General features: G+C 39.0%; 1 protein-coding gene and 1 pseudogene across 1 annotated transcript in view; one reads left to right on the top strand and one right to left on the bottom strand.

Moving 5' to 3' along the window:
• The window catches only part of TEX11 (testis expressed 11), a gene marked incomplete at its 5' end in the record, with an annotated part of 328,765 nt that overhangs the window by 21,028 nt on the left and 289,014 nt on the right, over positions 1–18,723 (top strand). Inside the window, 3 exons of the mRNA XM_039475670.2 lie at positions 3,977–4,056; positions 11,210–11,290; positions 11,385–11,504. Coding sequence (XP_039331604.2) covers positions 3,977–4,056; positions 11,210–11,290; positions 11,385–11,504 — 281 coding nt within the window. The remainder of the gene's footprint in view (positions 1–3,976; positions 4,057–11,209; positions 11,291–11,384; positions 11,505–18,723) is intronic.
• On the bottom strand, positions 7,119–7,749 carry LOC104650098 (WASH complex subunit 3 pseudogene; annotated as a pseudogene).

Raw genomic sequence — 18,723 nt, 5'->3', positions numbered from 1 at the left:
GGTCATTTTTACAATGTTGATTCTTCCTATCCATGAGCATGGAATTTTTTTTCCATTTGTTTGTATTTTCTCTTATTTGCTTCAACAGTGTTTTGTAGTTCTCCTTGAAGAGATCCTTCACATGCCTTGTAAGTTGTATTCCTAGGTGTTTTATTTTCTTTGTAGCAATTGTGAATGGGAGTTCACTCATGATTTGGCTCTCTGCTTGTCTATTATTTGTGTATAGGAATGCTTGTGATTTTTGTACATTGATTTTATATCCTGAGACTTTGCTGAAGTTGCTTACCAGCTTAAGGAGTTTTTGGGCTGAGCTGATGGGGTTTTCTAAACATACAATTGTGTCATTTGCAAACAGAGACAATTTTACTTCCTCTCTTCCTATTTGAATATCCTTTATTTCTTTCTCTTGCCTGATTTCCCTGACCAGAACTTCCACTACTGTGTTGAATAGGAGTGGTGAGAGAGGGCATCCTTATCTTGTGTTGGTTTTCAAAGGGAATGGTTTCAGCTTTTGCCCATTCAGTATGATATTGGCTATGAGTTTGTCATAAGTAGCTCTTATTAACTTGAGATATGAGAGCTTTTAGCAGGAAGGTGTGTTGAATTTCATTGAAGACCTTTTCTGCATCTATTGAGATAATCATGTGGTTTTTGTCATTGGTTCTGTTTATTTGATGGATTGTGTTTATTGATTTGCATATGTTGAACCAATCTTGTATCTCAGGGATGAAGCTGACCTGATCATGGTAAATAAGCTTTTTGCTGTGTTGCTGGAATTGGTTTGCCAGTATTTTATTGGGGATTTTTGCATAGATATTCATCAGAGATAGTGGCCTGAAATTTTCTTTCTTTCTTTTTTTTTTTTGGCTGCATCTCTGCCAGGTTTTGGTATCAGGATGATGCTGACCTCATAAATTGAGTTAGGGAAGAGTCCCTGCTTTTCTCTTGTTTGGAATAGTTTCAGAAAGGATGATACCCACTCCTCTTTGTACCTCTGGTAGAATTCAACTGTGAATCAGTTTGGTCATGGGCTTTTTTTCGTTGGTAGGGTATTAATTACTGCCTAAATTTTAGAACTTTTTGTTGGTCTATTGAGGGATTCACCTTCTTTCTGGTTTAGTCTTTGGGAGAGTGTATGTGTCTAGAAATTTATCCATTTCTTCTAGATTTTCTGGTATATTTGCATAGAGGTGTTTATAGTATTCTCTGATGGTAGTTTGTATTTCTGTGGGATCAGTGGTGATATCCCCTTTATCATTTTTATTGTCTGTTTGATTTTTCTCCTTTTTCTCTTTTATTAGTCCAGCTAGTGGTCTAATCTTTCCAAAAAGCAGCTCCTGGACTCATTGATTTTTTGAAGGGTTTTGTCTTATGTCCTTGAGTTCTGCTCTGATCTTAGTTAGTTCTTGTCTTCCACTAGCTTTTGAATTTGTTTTCTCTTGCTTCTCTAGTTCTTTTTATTGTGATGTTCAAGTGTTGATTTCAGATCTTTCCAGCTTTCTGATGTGGGCATTTAGTTCTATAATTTCCCTCTTAACACTACTTTAGCTGTGTCCTGGAGATTGTGGTATGTTCTCTCTTTGTTCTCATTGGTTTCAAAGAACTTCATTATTTTTGTCTTAATTTAGTCATTTACCCAGTAGTCATTCAAGAGGAGGTTGTTCAATTTCCATGTAGTTGTGTGGTTTTGAGTGAGTTTCTTAATCTCAAGTTCTAATTTGATTTCACTGCGGTCTGAGAGTCTGCTATGATTTCCACTCTTTTGCATTTGCTGAAGAGTGTTTTACTTTGAATTATGTGATTGATTTTAGAATAAGTGCTATGTGGTGCTGAGAAGAATGTATATTTTGTTGACTTAAGGTGGAGTGTTCTGTAGATGTCTATTAGGTCCACTTAGTCCAGAGCTAAGTTCAAGTCCTGAATATCCGTGTTAATTTTCTGTCTCATTGATCTGTCTAACATTGACAGTGGTGTGTTAGTCTCCCACTGTTTTTGTCTGGGAGTCTAAGTGTCTTTGTAGGTCTCTAAGAGCTTGCTTTATGAATTTGGCTGCTCCTGTAATGGGTGCATGTATATTTAGAATAGTTAGCTCTTCTTGTTGCATTGATCCCTTTATCATTATTTAATTCCCTTCTCTGTCTTTTTTGATCTTTGTTGGTTTAAAGTCTGTTTTATCAGAGACTAGGATTGCAACCCCTGCTTTTTTTTTTTTTCTTTCCATTTGCTTGGTTAATATTCCTGCATCCCTTTATTTTGAGCCTACGTGTGTCTTTGCAAGTGAGATGGGTCTCCTGAATACAGGACACTGATGGGTCTTGACTGTTTATCCAATTTGCCAGTCTGTGTCTTTTAATTGGGGCATTTAGCCCATTTACATTTAAGGTTAATACTGTTATGTGTGAATTTGATCCTGTCATCATGATGCTAGCTGGTTATTTTGCTCATTAGTTGATGCAGTTTCTTCATGGTGTCATTGGTCTTTATATTTTGGTGTGTTTTTTTAGTGGCTGGTACTGGTTTTTCCTTTCCATGTCTAGAACTTCCTTCAGGAGCTCTTGTAAGGCAGGTCTGGTGGTGACAAAATTCCTTAGCATTTGTTTGTCTGGAAAGGATTTTATTTCTCTTTCTCTTATAAAGCTTAGTTTGGCTGGATGTGAAATTCTGGGTTCAAAATTTGTTTATTTATAAATGTTGAATATTGGCCCCCACTCTCTTCTGGTTTGTAGGGTTTCTGCAGAAAGAACTGCTGTTATCTGATGGGCTTCCCTTTGTGGGTAACCTGACCTTTCTCTCTGGCTGCCCTTAATGTGTTTTCCTTCATTTCAGCCTTGGAGAATCTGACAATTACGTGTCTTGGGGTTGCTCTTCTCATGGAGAATTTTAGTGGGGTTCTCCATATTTTCTGAATTTGAATGTTTGCCTGTCCTGCTAGGTTGGGGAATTTCTCCTGGATAACGTCCTGAAGTGTGTTTTCCAACGTGGTTCCATTCTCCTTGTCACTTTCAGGTACACCAATCAATCGTAGGTTTGGTCTTTTCACACAGTCCCATATTTATTGGAGGCTTTGTTTATTGCTTTTCACTCTTTTTTCTCTAATCTTGTCTTTATGCCTTATTTCGGTAAGTTGATCTTCAATCTCTGATATCCTTTCCTCTGCTTTATCAATTCAGCTATTGATACTTGTGTATGCTTCACAAAGTTCTCTTGCTGTTTTTCAGCTCCATCAGGTCATTTATGTTCCTCTCTATACTGGTTATTCTAGTTAGTATTTCCTGTAACCTTTTATCAAAGTTCTTAGCTTCCTAATATTGGATAGAACATGCCCAAATGCCCATCAATGATAGACTGGACAAAGAAAATGTGACGCATCTACACCATGAAATACTATGCAGCCATAAAAAACGACGAGTTCATGTCCTTTGTAGAGACATGGATGAATCTAGAAACCATCATTCTCAGCAAACTGACACAAGAACAGAAAACCAAACACCGCATGTTTTCACTCATAGACGGGTGATTAACAATGAGAGCACTTGGGCACAGGGAAGGGAACAACACTCACTGGGCTACGTTGGAAGGTGGAGGGGAGCGGAGGGGAGGGACCGCGGGGGTGGGGGAAGGATGGGGAGGGATAATACCGGGAGAAGTGCCTGATGTAGGAGATGGCAGGATGGAGACACCAAACCAACATGCCATGTATGTACCTATGGAACAATCCTGCAGGATGTACACATTCACCCCAGAGCCCAAAGTACAATTCAAATAAATAAATCTCTTACTGAAGCATTCAGTAAATGATTCTTATAATAAGTTTCAGGTCATTTTCTCTTGAAAATTCATTTTTTAAAAAGGCCTTTATAATTTTTATTTTTAATAACAACAACACTGGCTTCCTTTCAATCTTTTCTCTTTGTTGGTATATATAAAAGGAGAATGAATGTTTTGTGTTTATGGTTGTTTCATTACTGTTTTGCAGTACATTATGTTGCCTGCAAGTTGCTGAGTATGTGTGCAGCCTCATTTGCCTCAGAACAAGGTATTCAACGACTGATTATGGTAAGTCTTAATTTAGGAGAAAATGGAGATGCAATGAGATGGTTGTTACTTCTATGAAAATGGTTAAGGCCGGGCGCGGTGGCTCAAGCCTGTAATCCCAGCACTTTGGGAGGCTGAGGCGGGTGGATCACGAGGTCTAGAGATCGAGACCATCCTGGTCAACATGGTGAAACCCCGTCTCTACTAAAAATGCAAAACATTAGCTGGGCATGGTGGCACGTGCCTGTAATCCCAGCTACTCAGGAGGCTGAGGCAGGAGAATTGCCTGAACCCAGGAGGCGGAGGTTGCGGTGAGCCGAGATCGTGCCATTACACTCCAGCCTGGGTAACAAGAGCGAAACTCCGTCTCAAAAAAAAAAAAAAAAGATAAAAAGAAAATGGTTAAAGTTAGTGTGAAACTGGAGGGGGGTTGAATCTTTTAGTGCTATCCTTTTATGTTGGTGTTCCTTTTATAATGGTATATTTACTACAGTTAAAGTTCTCAGAATACTGTGGTTATTACAGTGGTTTAGAGAACCAAATGCTGAACTTATAATTCTGGGTTGATGATTTATTTTTTACTTTTCTCACCTCTCACTTGATAGAGTAACTGTTTCTTCATCTAAGGGAATGATGTTAGTTCTAAATGAGTTTTTCTAATGAAAAATTTGAAGCACTAAGTAAATAAGGAAAAGAGTATAGGATTTCAAGTCTGAAGACCCAGGTTAGGTCTGCTGCTTACTAGCTATGTGACATTGGAAGATTACTTAGTTTTCTTATTTGTAAACTGAAAATAGTAATATCTACCTTAGAGTGTTACTGAGTTAAAATTAGAGTTTTTGTGAAAAATGCTTTGTAAACTATAAACACATAGTGGTAGAATTTGTTCATGTAAAATGCTATGACAGTAGTCTGATAAATCCTGTATCATATATAATATGATAAAACTGAGTTGAACACAGGGTTCACCTTGTGCATTCTTTCAAGGATTGTAGCCACTGTAGTGCCTTCACACAGTTATATTTTGTACAGCTTTTAGGGTTGTTTGGAGTGGGAAGTTCAGTTTGAATTGAGCTATTCTCTCATGGCTGATAGTGGAAGTCTTCCTCTTATATTTCTATTATTTAAAAGATTAATCTTTTAAATTCTGAGATGGAGTCTTGCTCTATAGCCCTGGCAGGAATGAAGTGGTGCCATCTGGGCTCACTGCAACCTCTGCCTCCTAGGTTCAAGCTATTCTCCCGCCTCAACCTCCTGAGTAGCTGGGATTACAGGGGTGTGGCAGCACACCCAGCTAATTTTTGTATTTTTAGTAGAAATAGGGTTTCATCATGTTGGCCAGGCTGGTCTTGAACTCCTGACCTCACGTGATCCACCCACCTTGGCCTCCCAAAGTGCTGGGATTACAGGCGTGAGCCACTGCACTGGGCCTAACAGATTAATTTTTTAAAGTTTTATTTCCCCCTTCTCCCAAAATACAAATGTGTGTTTATGTCAAATTAAATTGTTCGGAAAAATAGTGAAAGTAATAAAACGTGGTTTTCTGCTCCATCCCTCTTTATCTGTTCTTTCTCTCTGTCTTTTTTTTTTTTTTTTTTTTTTTTGACACAGGGTTTCACTCTGTTGCCCAGGGTGGATTGCAGTAGCATGATCTTGGCTCACCACAGCCTCCACCTCCTGGGTTCAAGCAGTTCTCCTTCCTCAGCCTCCTGAGTAACTGGGATTACAGGCATGTGCCAACATGCCCAGCCAATTTCGTATTTTTTTTATTTGTTTTAGTAGAGACAGAGGTTTCACCATGTTGGCCAGGCTGGTCTAGAACTCCTGACCTCAAGTGATCCACCTGCCTCAGCCTCCTAAAGTGCTGGGATTACAGGCGTGAGCCACCACACCCAGCCCTATCTACTCTCTTGCTCTTTAGAGGCAAGTACTTTTTTTTTTTAGTGGGAAAATATTTTTCCCAGTATTTAAAAATATTTTATTATGTAAAAGCTCAAACATAAGTAAAACAGGTAAGATGGTACAATGATTCTCCCCGTTTACCCATCACTCAGCTAGAGTAATCATTAACTCATGGCCACTCTTGTTTCTTCTGTATCTTCTTGAATAGCAAACCTCTGGTCCTACTGGATTATTATTATTATTTTTTATTTTTTTGAGGTGGAGTCTTGCTCTGTCGCCTAGACTGGAGTGCAGTGGTACGATCTTGGCTCACTGCAACCCCTGCCCCTGGGTTCAAGTGATTCTCCTGCCTCAGCCTCTCGAGTAGCTGGGATTACAGGCATGTGCCACCACACCCGGCTAATTTTTGTATTTCTAGTAGAGATGGGGTTTCACCATGTTGGCCAGACGAACACAACTCCTGATCTCAGGTGATCCGCACACCTTGGCTTCCCAAAGTGATGGAATTACAGGTGTGAGCCCCTGCACCTGGCCAACCCGCTGGATTATTTTGAAACAAATGCAAAATGTTTAATTTTGCCTGTATTTCAGCATGTGTTTCTGAAAGACAATGGAATTCTTTTCAGCTTGTAAATGCTTTATTTTTTAAAAAATAGAGGAAGCTTGGTAGTGTATATGTGGCCAGTTGATATTTTTATGACTAAGAAAGTCCAGTCTCTTACAGAGTTGAAATGTACCTCTACACATGCACGTTTTTATTTAATTATGTTCTATTTTTCCATAAATTATTGGGGTACAGGTGGTATTTGGTTACATAAGTTCTTTAGTGATGATTTGTGAGATTTTGGTGCACCTATCACCTGAGCAGTGTATACAACACTGTATTTATAGTCTTTTATCCCTTGCCCCACACCCACTCTTCTCTCCAAATTCCTGAAGTCCATTGTATCATTCTTAGGTCTTTGTGTCCTCATAGCTTAGCTCCCACATATCAGTGAGAACATACAATGTTTCGTTTTCCATTCCTCAGTTATTTCACTTAGAATAATAGCCTCCAGTCTCATCCAGGTCACTGCAAATCCTGTTAATTCATTCCTTTATATGGCTGCATAGTATTCCACTGTATATATATACCACAGTTTCTTTATCCACTTGTTGACTGATGGGCATTTGGGTTGGTTTTATGATTTTGGAATACATATGCACATGTAATTTTTATCAAAATTAAGCTTCGTCACTAAAGAAGATTCGCTGTGTGAACTTTGTTCTGCAGTTTTTTCACTTTTGCCATCAGGCAGTGTAGCACCTGGCCTCTCAAGAAGATCTGGATCTAGTCCTGATATCATTTTGTTTCTTATTGCCATCACTGGTATACCCACTTGAACCATTTTGAGATATATGACATATCTTGAATCTTTGTCAAAAGTTAAGATATTTTCTACTGATACTTGATTTTCCTGTGGTCCAGAGTCTTGTGTACTGTGCTGCTGTGATTACTCTAAGGTGACTTCAGAATGTGATCCATTTGTGACACTAGTGGGACTTAAGGGAGATACTTTAAATGTAACATCATCTAGGCATGGTATAGATGACAAAGTTGCATCTAAAATATTCAGAGTTGTTTCAATTTGCTGGATACAAAGATAAAGGTTTGCCAGTTTCTCCTCACTAAATGTAGAAGAGTGGTTGAGGAACTATACAGTGTGCACAACAGTTTGCTTTAGAAAAGCCACCATTCTTTTCTGGTGAATAGCTGGCACCTTGATCAAGTGTATGCCTGGCCCTCATGAGAGGAAGCCCGTCTTTATACATCTCCTCAGCAATCAGGGGCCCTGGACTCACAAACCCCTCCCAGATGGGGCCTGCCCAACCTTGTAATCCTGTCCCAGTGCTTCTCCACGTCCCCCAAGACAAAGTATTTTTATATTCAGCAAACGTAGTTCCCTTTATCACACGTGATAAAACCTAATAAAGATTTCCCCAAATCAAATATCTAGTTCTTTCACCCCCTCTCCAGTTGGTTTTTTAAAATCAGGACCAAAGATAATCCATACTTTGTATTTTGTTAATATGTCTAAAATTAAACTACGTGTTTTCTTCTCTCTTTTTAAAAAACTCTGTTGAACAGATTTATTTGTTGAAGAAATGAGGTTGTGCTATAGAGTTTTCTAAATTCTGTATTCTGATGCCTCCTCATGGTGTCACTTAATAGTCCATTGTTCCCTCTAACCCTTGTTTTCTGTAAACTGATAATTAGATCTAGAAGCTTGTTCTGATTCAGGTTTGATTTTTGTGAGAATAATTTATAGGCATTATGTTTCTGAATCCTTGGATTCAACCTGCCATGGATTCAAAATACTACCAAAAAATCTGATAAAGATAACAGTAACAATACAATAAAAAAATACAACAGCTAATTCTTTTTTATTTATTTATTTATTTTGAGACAGGCTCTCACTCTGTTGCCCAAGCTGGAGTGCAGTGGCATGATCTCAGTTCACTGCAAACTCCACCTTCCAGGCTCAATCGATTCTTGTGCCTCAGTCTCATGAGTAGCTGGAACTACAGGCATGCACCACCATGCCCAGCTATTTTTTTGTATTTTTAGTAGAGACCGGGTTTTGCCATGTTGCCCAGGCTGGTCTCGAACTCCTGAGCTCAGGCTATCTGTCTGCCTCGGCTTCCCAAAGTGCTAGGGTAATAGGCGTGAGCCACCACGCCTGGCCAATAACTAATTCTTGATTTATCAGCTTTATTTATGATCTATTTATTTGCTATTATGATGGATGAGGATTTATCTCATATCATGTTACCTCTCCCATCTCTCTCAGTTTTTGTTATACTATTTTAAATTTATCTCTTGGCTGTCTTTCAAATCTTTAAATTATATATATTTATATATACACACATGTAATTTTTTGTATATATGCATATATTTTAAAAGTATACTTTTTTTTGAGATAGGGTCTCACTCTGTTGCCCAGGCTGGAGGAGTATAGTGGCATGATCTCGGCTCACTGCAACCTTGGCACCCCAGGCTCAAACGATCCTCCCACCTCAGCTTCCCAAGTAGTGGGGACCACAGGTGCACACCCGCATACCCAGCTAATTTTTTGTATTTTTGGTAGGGATGAAGGGGGTGTCTCACCATGTTGCCCAGGCTCGTCTTGAACTCCTGAGCTTAAGCAATCCATCCACCTCGGCCTCCCAAGGTGCTGGGATTACAAACATAAGCCTCGGCACCCAGCCTAAAATAATATAGACTTTTTTTTTTCTTTTTTTTTTTTTTGAGACAGGGTCTTGTTTGTCGCCCAGGATCGAGTGCAGTGGCATGATTATGGCTCACTGCAGCCTTTGCCTCCCAGGCTCAAGTGATCTTCCTGCCTCAGCCTCTGTAGTAACTGGGACCACAGGTTTGCACTAGCATGCCCAAGTAATTTTTAAATTTTTTGTAGAGACAGGGTCTTGCTGTGTTGCTCAGGCAGTCTAGAATTCCTGGCCTCAAGTCATCCTTTTACCTCAGCCTCTAAAAGTACTAGGATTATAGGTATGAGCCACCCCACCATGCTGAGCCCTAAGTAATATATTTAAACTTTATTTCTTCTTTTTTTAAATCAAATTTGGAGTTTATCTCTTCACTTGCTACTTTGTAAGGATATTTTCATTCTCTCTACCACTCTTTCCCTTTAACTTTCGACCTTCTGTCACCTCTAACATTTGCATTTTGGGCTTTGTTGATCCCAAATAATGAAAACTGAAAAGGCTTATTATTGATTATCACTATTATTTAACTCTGTGGATTATAATTTTATTCTCTATAAGTTTCTATTTGCTAGCTCTCTCAATTCTGTTTTTTGAGATATTCTGTTTATTGAGTATGATATCCTTTCATGGCATTGGTTTCTCTCAGTTGTTGGGTAATTCTTGTTCATATTTGATTTCAAATTCTGTGATAATCTTCTATGAGTATTGTGTCACACTTCGTACTATAACCTGAATCCAGTGACTGATGAAGAGGTAGGACTGGATGTTTTTCATTAACCTGTGTTGTCAGGTACATAGAACTCTGTTTCTGTCCAGCCAAAGTAATTGTACTCACTGTTCCTTTCTTGAAAGGAGGGAGGAAGATACCTTTCTTGGGGAGGCCTACTGCCTGATGTTCCTACTGTTCACATCCAGGGCCGTTTCCACATTTTGCATTTTTGTGCATGTTGGGATATGGGTTTCTGTCTTATCCCATTTGTTGTCTGTTTTTCAGAGGTTCTCCACAATTTCATGCCTGTTGAAAATGCCCCTTATTTTCCAGGACTCATTGAATAAGAAAAAATATGTACCATACACTTCTCTCATATTTCTATATATTATCATTTCTAAGGATTTATGGTAAAAGAGGGGGCTGTAGCATGTATTTAGTCTTCCATCTTCATTTAGTCCTTGTCTGCTTCCATAGCTTTTGTGGATATTTGCATATTGACTATTTATTTAGATATCTACCAGTTACAATACTGTGAGCTCCTTCGATGACACTGGAATGTAAAGGTACTTAATAAACATTTCTTGGATTAATTCAAATTTTATTGCAGATGGAATTAAAAACTAGAACTCAAGTAGTCTAATGCTTACCATATACCTTTCTTCAAGTATGTGAAGCATTAAGTTCTTGGTACTTTCTCTTTCCATCTAAGTTATCTCAATGTTTTCTTTTAATATTTCCTCAGAAGATGTGTCTTTTTTGTTTGTTTGTTTGTTTTTGAGAAGGAGTCTCACTTTGTGCTCCAGGCTGGAGTGCAGTGGCATCATCTCAGCTCACTGCAACCTCTGCCTCCCGAGTTCAAGCGATTCTCCTGCCTCAGCCTCCCGAGCAGCTGGGATTACAGGTGCCCACTAGCACGCCCGGCTAATTTTGGTATTTTTAGTAGAGATGCGGTTTCATCATGTTGGCCAGGCTGGCCTCAAACTCCTTACCTCACGTGATCCTCTTGCCTTGGCCTCCCAAACTGCTGGGATTACAGGTATGAGCCACTGCGCCCAGCAAGTCATGTTTTTAAGTTTATTAACTTTTGCTACTTTTTTCTTTAAAACCATTTCTTTTAAATTATGGAGTTCAAAGTAGAACACAGAGCTCTAACAAATGCTAACTGTTGCTTTTTGTTTTCTGTGAGTTATATGACTGAATATGGACAGAATATTCAATATTTTCTCCAGTATTTCCCCAACCAATTTGGGGGAGGTATTAATTTTTAAAAATTATTTTCTCATTTCTCTCTTCTAGATGAATACGAAAATAGGAAGTGGGTGGTTGGATGCTGGAAATTTTCGAATTGCTGATGAGTGTTTTCAAGCTGCTGAGGTGGTAAGTTGCCATTGATTTTTAGCTGAGGCAATTATTAGTAGTAATATGTGTGGTTATTCTCATTGTTACATTGTACTGTGGTTTTACTTTCCAGAATCTGGAGCAATTATACACGAAATTAATTGAGAGGAGCTCTCCTGAGACTGACTTGACCCTGGAGAAGATGGCTGTTGAGAAAGACCACTTCAAAGTGCTTTCTTACCAAGCAGAGTCAGTAGGTATCATGGGCACCAGGGCCTTCCAGTGGGGCATTTTCCATATGTAAATGTAAAAGTGATGATATATAGCCTATTGGAAGAAAGTCAGATGTCACTGCCTTTTATAGGCATTAATTTGATCTTTTTATCTCTGTCATATCTGAAGGTGATGTTAGTAATGGTGATTGGAATCTGTGGAGTGGCTAAGGGTGAGAAGACTAATATACAGCCAAACATCATTTTCAACCCCTGCATGTAACATCTGTCATTTATTTATGGTAGCAATCTCTACTTAAAACACCTGTCTCTGTGACTCTCTCTTACATTCACAGTCTGCCTAAAATATTTGCCTGAAAAGAGCCTTTTCATTTGCAGTTGTTCTTAGTTGTTTATTGATGCTTTCTAAAAGTCTACTGCGATCACACACCATTTAAAGTTATACTTTACCTCTGTTTATCTTGTGGGTTTCCTCCTTTTGTCATTATACACTTGGTGTGCATTTGAGCTATGATGAATTTGCTTTCTGTTATTACACAATTCTGGAAATGAAAAATCCCTAGCTGGGCATGGTGGCTCATGCCTGTAATCCCAGAACTTTAGGAGGCTGAAGTGGAAGATTGCTTGAGCCCAGGAATTGGAAACCAACCTGGAAAGCATAGTGAGACCCCATCTCTACCAAAAAATAAAAGCAAAAAATTAGCCAGGCTTCAAGGTGTGCACCTATAGTCCTGGCTACTAGGGAGGCTGAGGCGGAAGGATCCCTTTGAGCCTGGGAGTTAATGAGTTTTCTGTCTTAATAAATCTCCTGAGGTATTTCTGTCACTCCAGCCTGGGTGACAGAACTGGACTCTGTCTGAAAAACAAACAAAACAACAACAAAAAAGAAAAGTCCTTTTTTGAATTTTTTAATGTATTTATTGAGATATAAGTCATATGCCATAAAATTCACCCATTTATACTGTATAATTCAGTAATTTAGTATATTCACAGAATTGTGCAATGTGCACCACAAGCTATGTTTAAAACATAATTGTCACCCGAAAAGGAAACCCCCATGAACATTAGCAGTCATTCCTCATTGCTTCTGACCCTAGCTCTAGCAACCATAATTTATTTTCTGTCTCTATAAATATACCTATTTTGGACATTTCATGTTAATAGAATCATGCAATAAGTGGTCTTTTGTGATTAACTTCTTTCACTTAGCATAATTGCTTTAAAGGTTCATCAGTGTTATTGCATGTTTCACTGTATGAATATGCCATGTTTTGTTTATCCATTCATCTATTGATGAATATTTGAGTTGTTTCCAATTTTTGCGTATTGTGAAAAATTCTAATGTGAACATTCGTGTACATTGTGTATACATGTTTTTAATTTTCTTTGGTATATAGCTAGGAGTGGAATTGCTGTGTAGCATGGTAACTGTAACTCTGTGTTTAACCTTTTGGGAAACTGCCAGAATGTTTTCCATAGTGACTGAACTATTTTACACTCCCCCCAGTAATATATGAGGGCTTCAATTTCTCTACATCTGAAAGTTTTATAGTTTTAGCACTTACACTTAGATCTATGGTCCATTTTAAGTAAATTTTCAGGTATGATGGGAAGTAGGGGTCTAACTTCATTCTTTTGTATGTGGCTATCCAATTGTCCCAGTACCATTTGTTGAGAAAACGATTCTTTCCTCATACTGAATGACCTTTACACCTTTGTCAAAAATCAATTTATCATAAGTGTTAGGGTTTATTTCTGGAGTCTTAATTCTATTCCATTAATCTATATGTCTAGCCTTATGCTGGTACCATGCTGTCTTGATTACTGTAGCTATGTAGTAAGTTTTGAAATTGGGAATTGCATGGCCTCCAGTTTTGTTCTTTTTAAAGATTGTTTGGATGTTTCTGGGTCCCTTACCTTTCCATATGAATGTTAGGATCAGGTTGTCAATTTGTGCACAGAAGCCAGCTGGAATTTTGATAGGGATAGCATTGAATTCTTAGAACAATTTGGGGGATTTTGTTATCTTAAGAATATTGTGTTCTAATCCATGAACATGGGATGTCTTTTCATTTATTTAGGTTTTGTTTAATTTTCTCTTATTTATTTACCTTTTTTTTTTTTTTTGGTAGAGATGAGGTTTTGCTTTGTTGCCCAGGCTGGTATCAAACTCCTGGCCTCAAGTATTCCTCTCACCTTGTCTTCTCAAAGTTCTGGGATTACAGGTGTGAGCCACCATGCCTGGCCAAACCTATGTGTGGTATTTTTGTTGTTGTTGTTTTAGAGACAGAATCTTGTTCTGTTGCCCAGGCTGGAGTAATGTGGCCCAATCATAGTTCACTGCAGCCTTAAAATCCTGGGCTCAAGGGATCCTCCTTCCTCAGTCTCCTGGGTAGGTAGGACCATGGGCGCTATACCACTGTGCCTCGCTAATTAAAAAATTTTCTTTTTTTGGAGAGATAGGGTTTTACTATGTTGTCTAGTCTGACCTTAAACTCCTTAGCTCAAGTGATTCTCCCACCTTGGCTTCCCAAAGTGCTGCAATTACAGGCATGAGCCATTGCGACTGAGCAGACCTATGTATTTTAATTGTCCACAAGCTCAAACTTAAATCAGTGATGTGATGTAGCTGCAAAAAAAGCTAGCAGAATTTTAGGCATTTTACTAGATTAATAGTGTTTACATCTTAATTCACATTTTGAGTATTGTGATAACTGCTAGTTATCACACTTTAAAATCACTGGGTTAGCGTAGAAAATATATCATATGAAAAATATTTGTAGAATATAGTGATGTCTGTCTTGGAAAAAGAAGACAGTAAAAATGATAGCTCTCTTTGAATATTTTAAGGACTATTGTATTAAAAGGAAATTAAACTCCACAGGATAGAATGAAGAACAATGGGTAGAAATCACAGGAAGACAGATTTTGGCTTAATGTAAGGAGTAACCTTTTATCAGTGATAGTAATCTTATAATCAAATAGCCTTCCTGCAAGTTTGTAAGTCTGTTTTCACTGGAAAATTGAAGCAAAGGTGTGAATATCCTAATAATTATACATTGCAGATAGAATTCCTTCATTTGGTAGAAAATTTGACTACTATGATCCTTACGTCCCTTTTTTAACACCAAGATCCTATGATTTCAGAAAGTCTTGTAGCACTTCTTCAGTGTTGTGGATGTTCATATATAAATGGCATGTTCTTTGTATAGCCGGTTAAAAGTGTTAGTAGTTATAATCAGTAATGAGAACTATATAATTCTTGACTTTGATAAGTGATGACATCTTCAGAAGTTGAAGTGAAGGCTAATTCTTTTTGCTGTAAGTTGATTTTCCATTTCTTTTTTTTTTTTTTTTTTGAGACGGAGTTTCACTCTTGTTACCCAGGCTGGAGTGCAATGGCACGATCTCGGCTAACTGCAATCTCCGCCTCCTGGGTTCAGGCAATTCTCCTGCCTCAGCCTCCTGAGTAGTTTGGATTACAGGCACGCACCACCATGCCCAGCTAATTTTTTGTATTTTTTAGTAGAGATGGGGTTTCACCGTGTTGACCAGGATGGTCTCGATCTCTTGACCTCGTGATCCACCCGCCTCGGCCTCCCAAAGTGCTGGGATCACAGGCTTGAGCCACCGCGCCCGGCCTGATTTTCCATTTCTAAGATATTCTCACCATTAGTGTTTATGTGTTTTGTTGATACTTTCTTGGGAGGAGACATATTTAAAATAGCAGTTAATATCAGTGTTTGTTAAGGAGTTTTCTGTCTTAATAAATCTCCTGAGGTATTTCTTAGCGATCTATATAAGCCTTCTCTTTCTCTAGGCTCTTACCATTTAACTAGTTAGATAATTGCTTTATTTATTATTTATTAAATTATTCAACATACAAGGAATGTTTTCTATGAACAGATTGCTATGCTAGGTTTTGTGGAGTAATGCAAATAATCACATATCCTATCCTCAAGGATTATAGTTTAGTTGGCAAGATAAATTATGACTATACAAGATAGAAAAAATTGGGTGCTGTAATAGTTGAACGCATAAGTGATCTACATGCAGTGTTCAGTACTATGTGTGAGTGGAGATGTAATATATGGTCTTTCTTAAGAAAATTATAAGCTAGCTTGAGTGATAGACCATGAATACATTTGCTAAAACTGGAAAAAGGAAAATATTAAGTGCCAAAGGAATGACTTAGGTTAGGTGTGACACAGACTTTGTCTAAAGTGGTCACATGACCTTCCTAACAATTGTTAACATTTTACTTTTCCTCAACCCCTACGTCCACCTGCAAGGTGAGGGATAATTTTCTGTGTGTGCATGTGCCACAGATTATCCTTCTGTAATCTTTTAGAATTGTAAAAATAACTATAGATCTTGGTTTTTCTCCTAGTTCCTCATTTCCCTTGATTACTGGCAGTGCCTCTTTCTGCGCCGTGCATCACCTGCAGATGCAAGAGTAATATGTTTTGCTTCTGCTCCCTCCCCTATTTAAAGTGAGACCACTTGTAGAAGCTGACAGAGTCACACTGAGGAAGGGGCTATGAGCTTACCTGTAAAGATTATGATGGAGGCTATCTTGGAGATGCCCTGCCCTGCCCACCTCCCTTTCCCTTCCCTTTTCCTTTCCCTTTCAACGTCCCTTCCCTCCCCTCTTCTCCCCTCCCCTTCTTCCCTTCTTCCCTTCTTTCCTTCCCTTTCCTGCCACTACAACCTGGGCAACAAAGTGAGATTCTGCTCCCCCACCCCCCAAAAAAAAGAAGGAAAGGAAAGACCAGCCCAGCCTGAATTAACTATTTTTAACTTCAAGAATGACTGGCACATAAACTTGGCTATTTAGCAGATGTTTTCATAAAAATGCATGAAATGGGCCAGGCAAGGTGGCTCATGCCTGTAATCCCAGCACTTTCGGAGGTTGAGGTGGGTAGATCACCTGAGCTCAGGAGTTTGAGACCAGCCTGGCCAACATGGTAGAATCCCATCTCTACTAAAAATACAACAATTAGCCAGGCTTGGTGGCAGCTCTGTAATCCCAGCTACTCGGGAGGCTGAGGCAGGAGAATCACCTGAATCCAGGAGACAGAGGTTGCAGTGAGCCGAGATGGTGGATGCCAATGCACTCCAGCCTGGGCGACAGAGTGAGACTCCCCTTCAAAAATAAGAAAATAAAAATGAACCAAGTGAATAGTACTCCATTGTGTATATGTACCACATTTTGCATTCTTTATCCATTTTTCTATTGATGGACACTTAGGTTAGCATGTAACTTCTAGGAAAACAATTGACAGTATGTTTTGAGATAAAGTTTGAGCTTTTAGGTAAAAACTTAAATTTTAGAAAATGTGTACCACTACCATGAGCTTGGTAGCATCTAAATACTTAGTCTTTTTTTTTTTTTTCTTTTTTGCTTTGTTTTGTTTTGTTTTTGAGACACAGTCTCATTCTGTTTCACAGGGTGGAGTGCAGTGGTGCAGTCTCGGCTCACTGCAGCCTCTGCCTCCCAGGTTCAAGTAATTCTCATGCCTCAACCTCCTAAGTAGCTGGGATTACAGGCTCCCACCACCACACCTGGCTAATTTTTTTTTTTTTTTTGTATTTCTAGTAGAGATGATGTTTCCCCATGTTGGCCAGGGTGGTCTCGAAGTCCTGGCCTCAAGTGATCTACCTGCCTTGGCCTCCCAAAGTGCTGGGATTATAGGCGTGAGCCACTGCCTAAATATTTAGTCTTTCTGACGAAATTGGTGGTGGTATTAATAAATTTTATTTTATTTTATTTTAGACCGAGTCTTGCTCTGTTGCCCAGGCTGGAGGGCAGTGGCACCATCTTGGCTCACTGCAACCTCCATCTCCTGGGTTCAAGCAATTCTCCTGGCTCAGCCTCCCAAGTAGCTAACTGGGACTATAGGCATGTGCCACCATGCTTAGCTCATTTTTGTGTTTTTAGTAGAGACAGTGTCTCACCATGTTGGCCAAGCTGGTCTCAAACTCTTGACCTCAGGTGATCTGCCTGCCTCAGCCTCCCAAAACCCTGGGATTACAGGCATTAGCCACTGTGCCTGGCCAACAGTAAAGAGAAATCTGTGTACCCTTCACCCCGTTTTTCCCCAGTGGTAATATCTTGCATACATATAGTGCAATATAAAACCAGGAAATACAAAATTGATACAATTCACAGATCTTATTTAGATTTAACCAGTTTTACATGAACTCATTTGTGTGTGTTTGTGTGTGTGTATAGTTCTATCCAATTTCATCACATGTGTAGGTGTAGATTCATGTTCACCACCACCACCATAATCAAGATACAGAACAGTTTCATTACCACACAGATTCTTTACACCACTGCTTTATAGGGATACCCCTTTCCTGTCATCCAAAACCCCAGGCAACCAATACCTATTCTTTATCTCTATAAGCTTGTCATTTTAAGAATGTTATATAAATGGAATAATACATTATGTAACCATTTGGTATTGGTTGTTTTCACTCAGCATTTTTTTTTTTTTTGTGATCCATCCTTGTTGTTTTATGTATTAATAGTTTGTTCTTTTTTTAATTTTTTCAGACAGTCTTGCTCTATTGTCCAGGCTGTAGTGCAGTGGTGTGATCTCGGCTCACTGCAACTACCGCCTCCTGGGTTCATGCGATTCTCCTGCCTCAGCCTTCCAAGTAGCTGAAATTACAGGCTTGTGCCACCACGCTTGGCTAATTTTTTTGTATTTTTTAGTAGAGATGGGGTTTCACTGTGTTGGCCAGATAGATCTCAAACTCCTGGACTCAAGTGATCGGCCCACCTTGGCCTACCAAAGTGCTGGGATTATAGGCATGAGCCACCAGACCCATCCCTGTTCTCTTTTTATTGCTATGTTGAATTCTGTGCTTTAGATGTACCTTTGTTTAGCCATTCACCATTGAAAGCATTTGGATTGTTTCCAATTTTTGACTATTGTAAATAAAGTTGGCATGAACATTTTCATACCGGTTTTTGTGTGGACATAAAGGGTATGTTTAGTTGTGTTTGTTTGAAACTGCCAAACTGTTTTCTAGAGTGGCCATGCCATTTATATTCTTTTTTTGGGGAGGAGGAGGTCAGAATCTCACTTTGTCATCCAGGCTGGAGTACAGTGGCATGATCTTAGCTCACTGCACCCTCCACCTCCCAGGCTCAAGTGATTCTCCTGCCTCAGCCTCCCGAGTGGCTGAGACTACAGGTGTGAGCCACAATGCGTAGCTAATTTTTGT

This window comes from Saimiri boliviensis, chromosome X (assembly GCF_048565385.1).
Source record: "Saimiri boliviensis isolate mSaiBol1 chromosome X, mSaiBol1.pri, whole genome shotgun sequence".
NCBI lineage: Eukaryota > Metazoa > Chordata > Mammalia > Primates > Cebidae > Saimiri > Saimiri boliviensis.
This window is presented reverse-complemented; position numbering and strand designations above follow the sequence as displayed.